General features: G+C 35.2%; 1 protein-coding gene across 2 annotated transcripts in view; it reads left to right on the top strand.

Annotated features, from left to right (window-relative positions):
- The window catches only part of LOC119580815 (dolichyl-diphosphooligosaccharide--protein glycosyltransferase subunit STT3B-like), a 16,488-nt gene extending 1,594 nt beyond the window's left edge, over positions 1 to 14,894 (top strand). The window contains exons 2-15 of one of the 2 annotated variants that reach the window (XM_037928941.1): positions 2,173 to 2,391; positions 3,317 to 3,494; positions 3,619 to 3,883; positions 4,163 to 4,334; positions 4,590 to 4,768; positions 6,091 to 6,218; positions 6,452 to 6,568; positions 6,739 to 6,890; positions 7,049 to 7,394; positions 7,660 to 7,773; positions 8,117 to 8,241; positions 8,357 to 8,444; positions 8,809 to 8,829; positions 12,946 to 14,894. In XM_037928941.1, the coding sequence (XP_037784869.1) occupies positions 2,173 to 2,391; positions 3,317 to 3,494; positions 3,619 to 3,883; positions 4,163 to 4,334; positions 4,590 to 4,768; positions 6,091 to 6,218; positions 6,452 to 6,568; positions 6,739 to 6,890; positions 7,049 to 7,394; positions 7,660 to 7,773; positions 8,117 to 8,241; positions 8,357 to 8,444; positions 8,809 to 8,829; positions 12,946 to 13,026 (2,185 nt within the window). In that variant the 3' untranslated portion in view covers positions 13,027 to 14,894. The remainder of the gene's footprint in view (positions 1 to 2,172; positions 2,392 to 3,316; positions 3,495 to 3,618; positions 3,884 to 4,162; positions 4,335 to 4,589; positions 4,769 to 6,090; positions 6,219 to 6,451; positions 6,569 to 6,738; positions 6,891 to 7,048; positions 7,395 to 7,659; positions 7,774 to 8,116; positions 8,242 to 8,356; positions 8,445 to 8,808; positions 8,830 to 12,945) is intronic. The other variant, XM_037928942.1, reaches the window with a different exon arrangement.
- The last annotated feature ends 26 nt before the right edge of the window (positions 14,895 to 14,920 follow it).

The following is a 14,920-nucleotide window of genomic DNA, read 5'->3' as shown; positions in this document are numbered from 1 at the left end:
CTATTTCTTATGTTATTCTTTGCATCAATGAGAGTAGTTTTTCTTTTCATCTTGATGCTATATGTTTTTTTGAAATTGAAACTATACCCTAGTAGGGGAGGATGTGGGATATACTATGAAAATTTTGGATGAAATATATTTTATACTAGCATCAGCTAATAACAGCTGCTATAACAATGGCATGTTATTAGATGACTGTATCAACCTACACCATATCAGCAAAGCCAGGTAAAATGGTCACAGTATATTTTCTATGAAGATGGAGGGTTATTTTCTAGAACCAGTATGCATCTTAAAACTCTTCATATTGGTATCAGTGGACTCTGAAGAGTATCTACTAACCAAATGTAGTGAAAATAAGGGGATAACAGCCTTCCCATGAGGGGAGTTTTAGGAGACACAACCCCCTAATAATGACAAAAATACCACATCATCAAACTCTGCCATTTATGATGGTACCTCATGCCCCACATGAATCTTGTATTACTATAAATGCATACTAGATATCATGATGAATCTATCAATATCAAAATTTTGGGTTTTAAGATTATAGAAAATTGCACCGATGGAGCTGGGATTTGTTTAATGCTTGAAAATGCTAGAAGGGGAAACAGTATCTGTGTCAGAATATAGAGTTTTATTGGCTTAACACTAGAAGACAAAGATGCATAGTCTACAACAATTGCTCAAGTCCATTCCATTCCCAGTAGTTGTTTTCTACCATATCTGGACATTATAAACCATTATCAAATTTCAAAACATTTTCTTAGATAATCTTTATGGTAGAATCACAGCAAAAAAGCATTAGAATGATAGTGATGTGATATGGAATATACATGAATGTACAATAACAAAAGATATCCATTGTTACTTTTGAATATGTAATTAGCCAAAACATGAAACAATGGTGACAAGTGGCTGAGTCCCTGAACCTTGTCTGGCATTGCAGAGCCAATCTGTATGTTAATCCTGCTTTTAAAATATCTTTTTGCTTATACTCATGTGAGTGTAACGTGCAGATATTATCAGTCTCGTGGAAATGTCCACATTTTTTGCCAGTTTAAAATGATATTACGATACCTGATTTTTTTTTTTTTTTTTTTTTTTTTTTTTTTTTTTGGGGGGGGGGGAGCTCTTTAATCTAGGATTACATTCACCTGAGAAAACATTCTGTGATCACTGTGGCCTCATTTCTTTTGTCACTCTAGTAAAGACCAAAAACCCTTCATGTCTATAAGCTCTTGTCTAACCAGATTAGATTTTAAGTTGGGGATAAAGTAACTCCATCATTCTTGGCATTTGGCATGCTTTCAAAAGTTGTGATATTATTGTAGTTGGTGTAGCCCATCTTCAAATTGCTCCTTGGTTAGGTTGGATTCCTTCTTGGTGTTGCAAATTCCACAAATGTTACATCATTGTTACAAAAGGCAACACCTAAATGATATGTTTTGTTGAGTTATATTAACCAGTTATAAATTAACTTTCTGTATGGCAAAGATAATAAGGAAGTGTAATGGGTTAATTGGGAAGAAGTGCATTATCATTTTCTCCTTTCTTTCTTTTGGGTTTGGATAGTATATAACTAGACAAGAGACAAGTAGAGAATGTTCAGACAAAGGGTGTTTTCATAATTTTGTAATAAATTTTTAATCAAATAAGTTTATTTTAATTGTGCTTTTATCTTTCAAAGGTATGCTTTTAAAATAGTCTGAGAATTATAATGCATACCCACTCAGTCTGCAGCTAAAATTTAGTAAACCAAACAAACCATGTTGCTAATGTTTGGCAATGATTGTAGGAAACCTTTAGATATACCAGATCCATCATTCATAGACCTCAGGAAATAATGTGTAGTGAACATCCTTTTTTAGCACACGTTCATACCTTGTATATAGTACAATGCATACTTTTGTTGACGACGTACAAGAGGGCGCTGTATAGGTCAGTTGTGCAGAAATGAATAAAAGATGATGCCCTGTCATCCCTTATAATATATACCAATTTTGGAATGAATGAATGCTTTTACAATCATCTTAACTAATATTAAAAACCTCTTACTTTTGTGCATTCTAAATTTTCATATCAAAACACACACACACAAATAAGATGCACATTTTATCTTTATTTTGTAATCTGAAATGAGTTTATAATGATGACTCTTCTTTCCTGCAGGTTTAATTACAGAGCAACAGCTCATATGGTCAAACATGGATACTACAACTTCCTCAATTGGTTTGACGAGAGAGCTTGGTATCCTCTTGGAAGAATTGTAGGAGGCACAGTATACCCAGGCTTGATGGTCACCTCAGGAAGCATACACTACATACTTAATATGCTTAACATACCTGTACATATTCGTGACATCTGTGTTTTCTTAGCACCAATTTTCAGGTGAGATATTAATGCTCTGTTATTTTCTTACAAAGTTATTTTTTGTATTTTTGGTTTTGTGGGAGAAATTGGGTGATTATTGGAAAAATATCAGTAGGAATTTGTGGTAGAATTATTTGTATCATATGTGATCAGCTGTTCTTGATAGAATGTACTATTTTCTTGTATAAACCTCTTCTCACATAGGTATATATTGATCCATTTATAGATATTTTTTCCCCCTCAAGTTTCAGACTATCTCTTATTGATTATTTATACAAAAATATTCACTACACGTTACAGCAGGTATACTTTACCTCAGATATATCAGATTTACTGTCATAAATAGTCTAACTTCTAGATGGAATGATTATATTATGGTTTTGGATTTGGCTGACATGGTAGTCATTCAGAACATACCATTGTCCGGTTCTTTGTCTCCCCCTTTTAGCACTTCTTAACCCATTTCTGGTGGTTAACATACTTATTATTGTTAATTTATTTGTTTATTTATTATTATTTTTTTTAATTCCCTTATCCTCAGAATAATGTTTTGAAAAGTAAATATATTTATTTATTTTTATTTTGGTTAATAAAAAAATGGTGAAAAACTAGCAACATTTTAAGTTTTTTTCTTTTCTCCATTATCTTCACATATATAATGCATTGATAGAGCATACACAAACAAGATTTATAAGAAAAAAAAGGTTTCTGAAACAAACTTGGTCTCAAATACTGCAGAATTTAAATATAGACACTATAATTTTTTTTTATGGGATTGTTTTCTTGAAGATTTTATCAATTTTGTCGATTCCCTTCCACCACCACTGATTAATTACTGCAGGACTAATGAAATTGTGCATTTTACTTTTAAGCGTATAATAAATTTTTCTCATCTCATTTATTTATTTATTTATTTATTTATTATTATTTTTTTTTTTTACAGTGGTTTGACAGCTATTGCTACTTATTTGTTGACTAAGGAAATTTGGTCATCAGGAGCTGGCTTGTTTGCTGCTTGTTTCATAGCTGTAGTTCCTGGATACATCAGTCGTTCCGTAGCAGGAAGTTACGATAATGAAGGCATTGCTATCTTTGCTCTGATGTTCACCTATTTCCTTTGGGTCAGTGCAGTGGCATTGTGCATTATTTGCATTGGTTGCATAGTTTTTGAAAAATTGTGTGAAATTGTGCTTTAGGATTGTCTTTTCAGAGGAGTGCATGTTCTAAGCATATTGGATTTAACAGGTGAAATCAGTGAAGACCGGAAGTTTGTTTTGGGCGTCGATGGCATCCCTGTCGTACTTTTACATGGTGAGCGCATGGGGTGGCTACGTATACATCATTAACCTCATCCCCCTGCACGTTTTTGCCCTGTTGCTCATGGGTCGTTTCTCTCATCGCATCTACACGGCCTACACAACTTTCTACATCCTGGGGCTGATTTGTTCCATGCAGATTCCTTTTGTTGGTTTCCAGCCAATAAGAACCTCTGAACATATGGCAGCAGCTGGTAAGTACTTACAGACAATCTTGTTACTGTTTCTGTTAAATGAAGAAATTGGGAATCATAATTGTTCATGATAGGTTATTGGTAATTTTTTCATATGCTGTAGTTATTTGTCAATGCAAAAATATTTGCGTGATCCCAAATTTAAGATGTGTGCTATTTTTTCATTAGAATGATTTTGATATTGGTACAGAAAGTATCTGTGATTAATCAGCTGTGCAGAGCAAAGCTTTTTCATGGGGTGTCATAGCTCGTCACTAAAGAAATTATTTTCTTCCATAGGTGTGTTTGCCCTCTTGAATGCTGTTGCTGTATTAAAGTACATGCAGAGTGTCATGTCAAGAGCCGAATTCCGTCATTTCTTCATAGTAGCCGCTGGGAGTGCCGCAGGTGTTGTATTCCTGGCAGTTGTGGGCCTTACCTGGATGGGTGTCATTGCCCCATGGAGTGGCAGGTTTGCATTAAATTTTTTTGAGTTGATGACTTTTTATTTAAAAAAAAGGAGTAGATAATTTTCTTTCTTTTTTTCATAAAAGTGTGTAGAAACATAACTGTAGTAAAAAGGCATTTGTTCTGTATTTTAATACAAAACATTCCTAAACTATTTGTTTGTATGGCTATAACCTGAGATGACATAAATAATAAATGTGAAAATGTTATTGCATGCACAAAACTAGTAATACATCTCAATCTAAACAATTCCATGCAGGTTTTATTCCTTGTGGGACACTGGATACGCAAAAATCCATATCCCCATCATTGCTTCGGTCTCAGAACACCAGCCTACTACGTGGTTCAGTTTCTTCTTTGATTTGCACATCTTAGTCGCTACCTTCCCAGTTGGTCTGTGGTATTGCATCAAGAACGTGAATGATGAGAGAGTGTTCAGTAAGTTTTGTTTTTAGTAGTATTGTATTGGTTTTTCGTTTTCTTAGTCTGGTCTTCTATTTTCACCATTGGATTTTCTTCTGTTTAGTCTTGTAATTCTGCTTTCATTCTACTTCTTTCTTAATCCGCCTCCTTTACCCCCTCCCTCCCATCTCTCTCTCTCTCTTCATTTTTCCCTCTCTCTCTCTCTCCCTTCTTTATCTTTTCTTCCCTCTCTCTCCCTTCTCCCTCCCTCCCTCTCTCCTACCCTCCCTCCCTCCCTCTCCCCCTTTCATTCTCCCCCTACCCTCTCTCTCTCTCCTACCCCTCTCTCTCTCTCTCTCTCTCTCTCTCTCTCTCTCTCTCTCTCTCTCTCTCTCTCTCTCTCTCTCTCTCTCTCTCTCTCTCTCTCTCCTCTCTCCTCCTCCTCCTCCTCCTCCTCCTCCTCCTCCTCCTCCTCCTCCTTTTCCTCCTTTTCCTCCTTTTCCTCCTCTTCCTTCCCCTTCTCCCTCTCCCTCTTTCCCCACTTCCTCCCTTCCTCCTCCTCCCTCCTCCTTCCTCCTTTCTTCATCCTCAACTAAATCTAAGTACTGAGTCCTCTGCCTTCTTCTTTCTACCCTTCCTGTTCTTCCTGCTCTTCCCTCTCTCACCCCATCCTCCTCCTCCTCCTCCTCCTCCTCCTCCTCCTTCTCCTCCTCCTCTTTCGCCTCCTCCTCCTCTTTTTTCATACTCCTCCTCCTCCTCCTTTTTTTATCCTCCTCCTCCTCCTCCTTTTTTTATCCTCCTCCTCCTCCTCCTTTTTTTATCCTCCTCCTCCTCCTCCTTTTTCCTCCTCCTCCTCCTCCTCTGCTCTCGCCAACTTCTCATCTGCTTCTGCCACCTCCTACTCTGCTGCTACCCCCTCCTCTTCCTCTACTGCCTCTTCCTCCTCCTCCACTTCTGCCTCCTTTGCCTTCTCCACCCCCTCTGCTGTCACCTCTTCCACCCCTTCTGCCACTACCTCTGCCTCCTGTGCAGCCTCCTCCACCTCCCTCTGCCATCTCCTCAGCCTCCTCCTCAGCCTCCTCCTCCTCCTCCTCTTCTTCCCTCCTCCTTCCTTCCTCCCTCCCTCTTCCCTCCTCCCTCTTCCCTCCTCCCTCTTCTTAAGAACAATTGATATTACATTTCACACTGATTTTGATAAGCCATTACTACATAAAAATACATGTCTTTATTTATACACTTAAATGGTGGTTCATATAATTTTTCAATAATGTTAATATTACTATGTGGCTGATGCTGTTCTTTAATTGGGCATTTTTCTAACCAGAATTTTACACATTAAATTTTTGAAAATTTTGCAGTTGTCTTGTTTGCTGTGAGTGCTGTCTACTTTGCTGGTGTGATGGTCCGTCTCATGCTGACGCTTACGCCGGTTGTCTGTGTTCTGGGAGGGATTGCCTTCTCTAGACTCTTTGAGGTGTATTTGAAGGTGAGTTTTTGGTTTTGTTTTGATTTATAGGTAGTGAAAAGTTAGGCTTTTGTTGTGATTTATAGTTATGAAAACTCAAGGTTTTTGTTGTGACTGCTGTATAAAGTTCCTGTGGAATATATGTCAAGTTTTATATTATAGAACAATATATTTGGATATTTTCACTTATTATTCTTATGCATTGCTTCTTTCTTTTTGGATAAAATTATTGAAAGAATGTTTTCTTCACTTAGGAGGAAGAGCAGTCAAGGCCTCAAAGCAAAGACTCCAGTGATGATGATGAAGATGGAGAGAAGAATAACAAATATGACAAAGCTGGAAAGTTAAGGAAGATGAAACATGAACAACAGGTACATTTTTTTTATATTGAAACCATCTGTTTTAAAATAGGTGGTGAAGGATAGTTTTCAAGTAGAGAGTGAAAATATTAGATTTAAAGAATTTAGTTTGAAGTGCATAATTATAGATATTTAAGATGTATTGGATCATAGTGTTTGAGAATGGTGCATGCAATTTCCAGTCCAGCAACGACAGCCTTGGCGTGAACATCCGCAGCATGGTGATTGTAGCAGTATTGATGATATTGATGATGTTTTCCGTCCACTGTACTTGGGTCACCTCGAATGCATATTCTTCACCTTCAATTGTCTTAGCCTCTTACAACCAGGATGGGTAAGTGATGTTTTTAAATTTGTTTTTTGAGATCTAGAACTTACCAAAGAAGACTAAACAAAGAGAGTGTATAGTAGAAGTTGGTGTTCAGTAATACAAGTGAAGAACCATTCTGTAATAAATCCTCTTGTGCTAATGTTTGTTCATGTGTTCCCCAGGAGCCGGCAGATTCTGGATGATTTCCGTGAAGCTTATTATTGGCTTGCCCAGAACACAAATGATGATGCAAGAGTCATGTCCTGGTGGGATTATGGATATCAGATAGCTGGAATGGCCAACAGGACAACATTGGTCGACAACAATACTTGGAATAATTCTCACATTGCTCTCGTTGGGAAGGCCATGTCATCGAACGAGACGGCGGCATATGACATTATGACTGCCTTAGATGTTGACTATGTGCTAGTCATTTTTGGAGGTGTCATTGGTTACTCTGGTGATGACATAAACAAATTTTTGTGGATGGTACGCATTGCAGAAGGAGAACACCCAAAAGAGATTAGGGTAAGTTTTTTTATTTATGTTGCAGCAAATGCTAAAATCTGTATGGAGTTGAATATTTTAAAAAGAAAGTTAAAATGTTTTAGATGGAAATGTTAACGTTAATCACTATCCAGAATGAAAAGGACTCTCTTATCATTTCATATGTTTTTCTAACTTCATGCTTGTTTAGATGGTATTTATAAAATATTTGTACAGAGAACTTATAGGTGTGTGAATATTGAGTGAGAAAGGAGGGAATGTAATTTTGCCTCATCCCATTCCATAGGAGAGCGATTACTTTACTGATCGTGGAGAGTTCCGAGTAGATGCTCAGGGATCATCTACTCTTCTGAATTGCCTGATGTACAAGCTGTCGTATTACAGATTTGGAGAATTAAAGGCAAGCTATGCATTATGACAGCTATATGTATTGTGAATTATATTGCATGTGTATCATTATATATAAAACCATCTAACCGTCTATCCTACCGTCCATATATCTAGCTATCTGACCTTTTCTGTATCTCTCCATCTATCTGTATATATCAGTCTAACTCTCTATATCAGTCTCTCTATCTTTGATCAATAACTTTACTTCTGTAGATCTCTGTCCATTTTGATCTACATCTGTAGTTATCTCTATCTGTTTCTGTCTATGTATGTATTATATCTATTTCATCTGCTTGTCTATTTATCTGTATATAGTTTTATTTATAAAATGTATATTTGCATTTTTTTTACAGCTGGACTTCAGAACTCCACCTGGTTTTGATCGCACCCGTAATGCAGTTATTGGCAACAAGGACTTCAAATTGACATACTTGGAAGAGGCTTACACAACTGAGCACTGGCTTGTTCGTATTTATAGGTAGGTGATTGAATAAATAGCATCTAGTCTTTTTTTGGTGGTGGTGTTACATGTAGGTAAAGATTTGACAGCATTTTTGCAAACATTTAAATGTTATATTTTGTTCAATCAACAGAGTAAAGAAACCTGATGAGTTCAACAGGCCCCGTATTCCCTTGGCACAGAGAAAGGTGAAAAGAAGGAGTGTCTACCTCACCAAAAAGGTACTGCTTGTAATCTGAGTATTGTTGTTTGGGTGTATGTGTATGTATGTGTGTGAGTGAAAGACCAACTTCTCCATACATCTGGTCTGATTCTGGATTAAAATTCCCTCCCCCAAGATACGAAAATCTCATTTTTAATTTTGAAGATGTATAGTATTTGTGGTTTTATATTCTTGATACTTAGGAAAATAAGATTTTTCATTGATTGTACAAATGCTTTGCTAAAGCACAGTTTTACTAAGTTTGAAGTGTAGTGCTAAAGGCATGTAAAGTGTGCCTCATTATCAAGGAAAAAGTCAATTAACATTTGTACCCCAGTTGCCTAATGGGTGGTTCTCTCATTCCATTTATTTTCACTCGTCAGGAGCAGTTTAGTGATCATGATGTGAGTAAAGGGTTTATGTTCCTCTTTTGCATTCATACTGTTTTAGAGACCATATATATAGTGTCTGTATATGTGTATGCATACAAATATATGTACAAGAGAGCTAAAGCTGACATACATAATTAGTTACAGAAAACACAAGTTTTATACACTGAATTTTTGACAGTTAATCTTTTATATTTTAAAAGTCATCATTTGACATAAGAATCATAATTTTAATTTTTAAACAAATTCATTTTCATAATATTAGGATTAACATGGACGAAATCTTACTGCATACTCCAAACTTGACATTTGAAAGAAAAACGAAATTCCCTGTGCATACCACTCTATTGCTTTGGCACGAAGAACTTGTAGGAAGTACTTGTGCTCAAAGGTATTTTTGTGTAGTGCAACTGTCCGAATAAATTTTGTGGCTACCCTAAAGCTATTGAGTTGAGACTTTTATCTCTTAACACTGAAGAGCATTCATATACATTATAAACCCTTTTATGTTAAAAAAAGGGTATATGCAAAATTTGTCATTTGTATTCAAATATGTAAAAGGAAATGACATTTCATGTCTTAATTTTTTAATCCAATGTTAATGCCCTCAACTAGACTTTTTACAGCTTACACATGCTTAAGGGTGAATGTTCAAGAATATTGATCATTATAAAGATAAATAGATTAAATACAAATGCACATAAATATATTTTATAGTCTTGCCTATATTTCCTTTTCCTTTTCCATAATGTGTTCAAGTTCATTACCATTTCACCCAAATATTTGTTTCTTGAAAGAGTGAAAACATTGTTCCTTTTATATTTATTTGTTCCTTCTTAGCCAGTCATGAAACAGTTGTGTAACATATATTATTATATTTTGTGTAAATATTTTAAAACTTCGCTTGATAAAGATGCTACTTTCGCACCTGTTAGTTAGCTGTAATCCCCAAAAAAACAAAATTGTTATGAAGCGTTTGCTATAGAGAAGGAAGGAAAAAATAGTAGCAGATAATAATACAACATGTCACTGCATGGTGATTTATTTATTTATTTATTTATTTATTTATTTATTTATTTATTAGATGTGATTTTAAGAAGGTAAACCTTTTGGAAAGACCATATCATGTTTTCTCATGCTTTTTTGTCTTGGCAAAAGGGTATCTGCTGTTTTCTTTCTAAAAGATGACGACATGTAATTATGTCTAAATTACTTATAACTTGATTATATATGGTAAGCAGATACTTCATGACTGAACAAGGGAGAACAAGTAAACATGTAAATATGGGAAATAGATGGTATTGTCATTTATGTATGTACTTATTTGCTTTTATTTTATTTTATTGTTATTGTATTTAAGAAATTTCATGGAAGCATTTATACTTTAGTGTGTGTAAACTATAGGCAGTTTGTCTAAGTGAGGACATTAACATTTCTCTAGGAAATATGTATTCTTCCTAATTAATTTAATTTTAGATATTATAGTATAACTGACAAAGTTTGCTTAAACATTTTTAACGTTGTTTATTAATCAACAGGGCTTATTATATTATTATACTTAAATGCACTAGTATAACCAGATAAAATCCCAGGTTGATGTCCTATATGAACTTATTCATCCAGCTGTACGATCAGTAGCAACAGATATTTTTTTTTACCATTTGCATACCATTTTACCCCTTCAATAACAGTATAAGAAATCTCTTGGCGTCACTGACTCGGGTGACTTCTGCCAACCATCTTGCTGTTTGGCTGGGGAGTCCGCTACATGTAGAGAAACTTTCTGCTGGACTCACTTTAGCGTGTTGTGATGCCCATACTCGTATCCAGTGTGATGAGCAGTTTGTCATGACGGCAATAGGTGTGGCCTGGCAGACCCCCCCCCCCCCCCCCTATTTGCTTACCATTTCACAAATCTCTACCTACATTCATAGTTACACCACCCACATCCACATCTGCCAACCCACTCACATTCACTTGCCCAAAATTTGAACCCATTCACACTAGATAACATCTAACCACATCATACCAGACCAGGCCCAAATGTCGGATGGCAGGTATCCAATCTACATGCAGTTGGGCCTGCTCAGAGCACACTAAACAGCTGATGTTTTGCTTGGCCTTTGATTGAGATTATTGAGGAAATAGAAGAGTAGGCTTAGTTTCCTATTAGCCTCATTCCTTAAGAAATTGTGTATGCTGCAGTCAAACACATAGAGAGCAAGGGTAAATGTTTGTTTCTTGTGCTTCTTATTTCTAACTTGAGCTGCTGGTTGCACAGGATGTCCTTTATTTGGGTTGGTATGGTGTGTGGAAATAGCATTAGGAATGAGTTGAGCAGAATCATACATGTTTTTATTTGTCTCTAGGTTGTAATATACTGAGGCTGGAAGTATTTTTCTCATAATAGGCTAATATCATTATTTACTGAAATAATGAAAGGATGTCACTTTTATAGGTAACAATTGCTCACTCTAAGGGATTGGGTGGGTGGGTCAGGAGAGTCAAATTGAGTGAATGGTCTTAACATATTGATACATGTGTGAGGAAACTACCTTTTGGTTCTCTGATTCCATCTCAGACTATTTTGTGGTGTAACAAGGGGGTAATCGACTTGGGGAGACTAAGCATTTTTGGCTTAGGTTGCCCTTGCACTTGTGCTTTTTCCATTTGTCATGAAATAAAGACATCTGTTCATAAATACCCAAAGAATGTTTTTATAACCGAGGCATTTGAATGAGACCTGTAAGTGATATGCGATTATTTAGACATTGATTAACATGTATACCTTGTGTCAAGTTGGTGTGTCAAAAAATAAAAGGAATAGGATAGAAGTGCCAGTACATTGTGCATCCTTTAAAACTTTTCCATGTATACAGAAACAGGAGATGCAATTCATCAGAGTCCATTAGGGTTGTTGGGAGGCCTATCATGCTTATGATTAAATTCAGGCTGTTTAAACAATTCACTAACAAGACAAATTTATTGGTACATATCCAGATATCCACCTCAGGGCATGAAGTGCCCCAAGCTCACCCCTCACATGCACTAGTATACACACACAAATGCAAACAGTTTGTATATTTGTATGTATGCATATGCATATTCACATGTGTATGTGTGTATTTGTATATAGATGAATGAATGTAACATGTACCAAGTATAATATTACTTTGTTTTTTTTAGTCTATTAAGCTATCTTTCAATCTTTTATCTATCGATATAATAGATATAGTGTTGATTCAACTGTAATGGTAATGTTGATGTAAGAAATTCTTTGGTATGCTTTCTGACAGTAATTTTTTTTTTTTACAAGTGAGTGCTAGAGAGAAATCAATAATGAAGTATTGACCTACCTTATCACTTTTACCTTTTGTTTGTTTTCTTCAAGGGTAAAAGTGATTGAGATTGTGCACTGTCTAGAGGGAAAAGTTGTATTTATTATTACAATGTAAAGTTTGCAAATAATGAGTACTGTAGCACAATGTCTTCCTTCACTTTGTCATAGAGTTCATTTTGCATGTTATAATTTGATTTGCATGCAATAGATTGCTGTTGTTGGAAGTATGTGGTTTAGCAGTGTACTGTGGAAACAAAGTTGATTACATGGAGCTCTTGTATAAGCTATTTATCCTTTGAAGAAAATGCTTCATTGTAATAATTTGATACTCTGAAAGTGAAATTTAATAAGAATATTACCTTGCAAAGAATGTGATATATATATGTATATATATATATAATACATGTTTAGGTTGTATAGTGTGATTTTTATTTTTATATACATTTTGAATTTTTTTTTGAACGAAGTTGTGCAATTTCATTGTAATTACATTTGCAGAGTTTTAGATAAAATTGGTGCTCTTGATGTGTAACTGTCAATATTGGGAAGTAATTAGTGTGACCACCCTCAGCACCAGACACAGCCACCAATGCTATTATTACCACTACCATCATATGCTAATCCACCCGGTAATGTAACAACACTATCCTGACAATTCTAAGTGAGTTATGATTATCAACACCATCATCCTCACAGCATTTCCTGTTACCTGCACAACTACCGACACCATTATTTTTTTCTGCAAGTGATCATTATTATCAGTCTTAATTATTTTGTGTTATTTTTTCTAGACAAGCAAGAAACGCCGTGGCACCATAAAGAACAGGCCAGTGGTTGTGAAGGGATACCGACCAAAGAGCAAGCTCACCTAAGCCATTAAGTGGCCTCCTGTTTTGAGAGCGTCTACAGTATCCTTGCTCTTCTCTCAGAATCATCTGCTTTGTTTAACTGTTGTTACTATTTTTTAAATTCAATTTTATTTATTATTTTTTTTATATCAAGTTTCCTTAGTCTTCACCTTACACTTCCTCACCCTTGCTCCTCTATATTCACGCCCTCTGTTTGTGCGTGGGTGTGAACATACGTGTGAAAATAAACAATGTAGGGTTTTGCAATAGTCATTTTTAGAGCATCAGAGACTGAAGGTGTGGGTATAAATCTTTGATGATTCATCTATTTGTAAAGAAAGTAATCAAGATTCAGATGTCTTTTCAAATGAAAATTAATAAATAATGGATGCATATAATAAAGACCAGAAAGCTGGCTAAAGTATTCTTTAGTCTGACAATGCCTTAACTTTGCTGTACAGTAAATGTACCATTCTGAGTAAGAATGCAGGCACAGAATTGTGCACTTTTCCTTTTTTTGGTTATTCTGATATTATTTTATCAGCTTAAAATAAATAAAATACAAATATATCAATGTAACATACCCTGAAACATGTTTTATAATCCAATTCTATACCAGTGACCATTTTCTTTTACAACATTAACATGCCAAGAAGCATGGACTTGTAGAAACAGCTTTTCATGTGCATCTTCATGAAAATAACATCTAAAAAAGAAATTTACTATTATGCAGATTTGAAAGGATGGTTTTCTCTATATGTTTTAAAAAAGGATTATAAAAATAAAGAAGGACATGTTTACTTTTTATTTTTATTGATCATACTGTTTGATATGGTGAGTTTGTCCAGCAGTACAATAAATCAAGAAATTGTACATGTGAAATTGTTTAAAAGTAAAAAAAGTAGTGTAATCCTAAATGTTAACTGTGATACCAGTAATGTACTGCAGAATGCTATAAATCTTTTTAATATTGATATCAGTAGATATCTCTTGTGTGGGAAACTTAAAGTTTATGGGTTGAAGTTAATTAGTATGAAAAGTTCTTGTCATGTAAGTTCACAGGTATTATGATAGTCATTTTTTATCACATTCCGGGGAGAAATGTAGGATATGGAGTATATTTGAATATCTAGATTGAAGTGTTTATTATTTATTTAGGATAAAAAGGCAGGGAATTTAAGGGAAAAGGATAATCAAAAGTTTGTGTCTGTTAGCATATTTCCACTTTGATAAGCATATTGCAAGGTAATGCGTTATTCTTAAGAAGTGTTTATGCAGTATATTGATATTGCTGGAAAAAATCGGTCGTATGGTTACAACTTTATAATTGTGGGAGGAATAAAATGTGGCTTTGTCCCCCACCCCCCTTAAGACTAACTTTCATTATAATTGCAGATATAAGATAATTGTTGATGGATCTAATGGCAGTGGTAGGGTATCTTGACACAAAAAACCTGTGTGTGTTTTACCGTAGTACAACTTCAAATTCTGTTTTGAGTATGTTGGAAATTATTCCAAGTCACTCAACACTTATATTTCATATTTTGTGTGACATTTTTTCCAAGTAACATGTTATTTGTTAATGGATGGAGTTTCCTCAGAATACTATGTACACCGATCAATTCCATGTTGACTGGGTGGGGAAATAGTAATTATACACATTGGCAAGAGTCGTTGACAAGCATTGTTGGTTTTCATGCTTACAAAGCCGAATATGTTCTCTTCACTGTTTATCCATGAATTTGCATATTTGAGTTTACTTTGATATCTGCTTATCACCAACAGATTTTCTCCTATTATTGTTGATTAAGAATAGATAATACAGGGAAGATCCTATGGAACTTAAAACACCCTGCCTTAAAATGTAAGTGACAAATAAAGTTGTGTTTAGAGATGTTGGTCTTACTTCCTGCCAAAT

The sequence above is a fragment of the Penaeus monodon genome, chromosome 14, assembly GCF_015228065.2.
Source record: "Penaeus monodon isolate SGIC_2016 chromosome 14, NSTDA_Pmon_1, whole genome shotgun sequence".
NCBI classification, from domain to species: Eukaryota; Metazoa; Arthropoda; class Malacostraca; order Decapoda; family Penaeidae; genus Penaeus; species Penaeus monodon.
The sequence above is the reverse complement of the archived record's forward strand: the minus strand, read 5'-3'. Positions and strand labels throughout refer to the sequence as shown.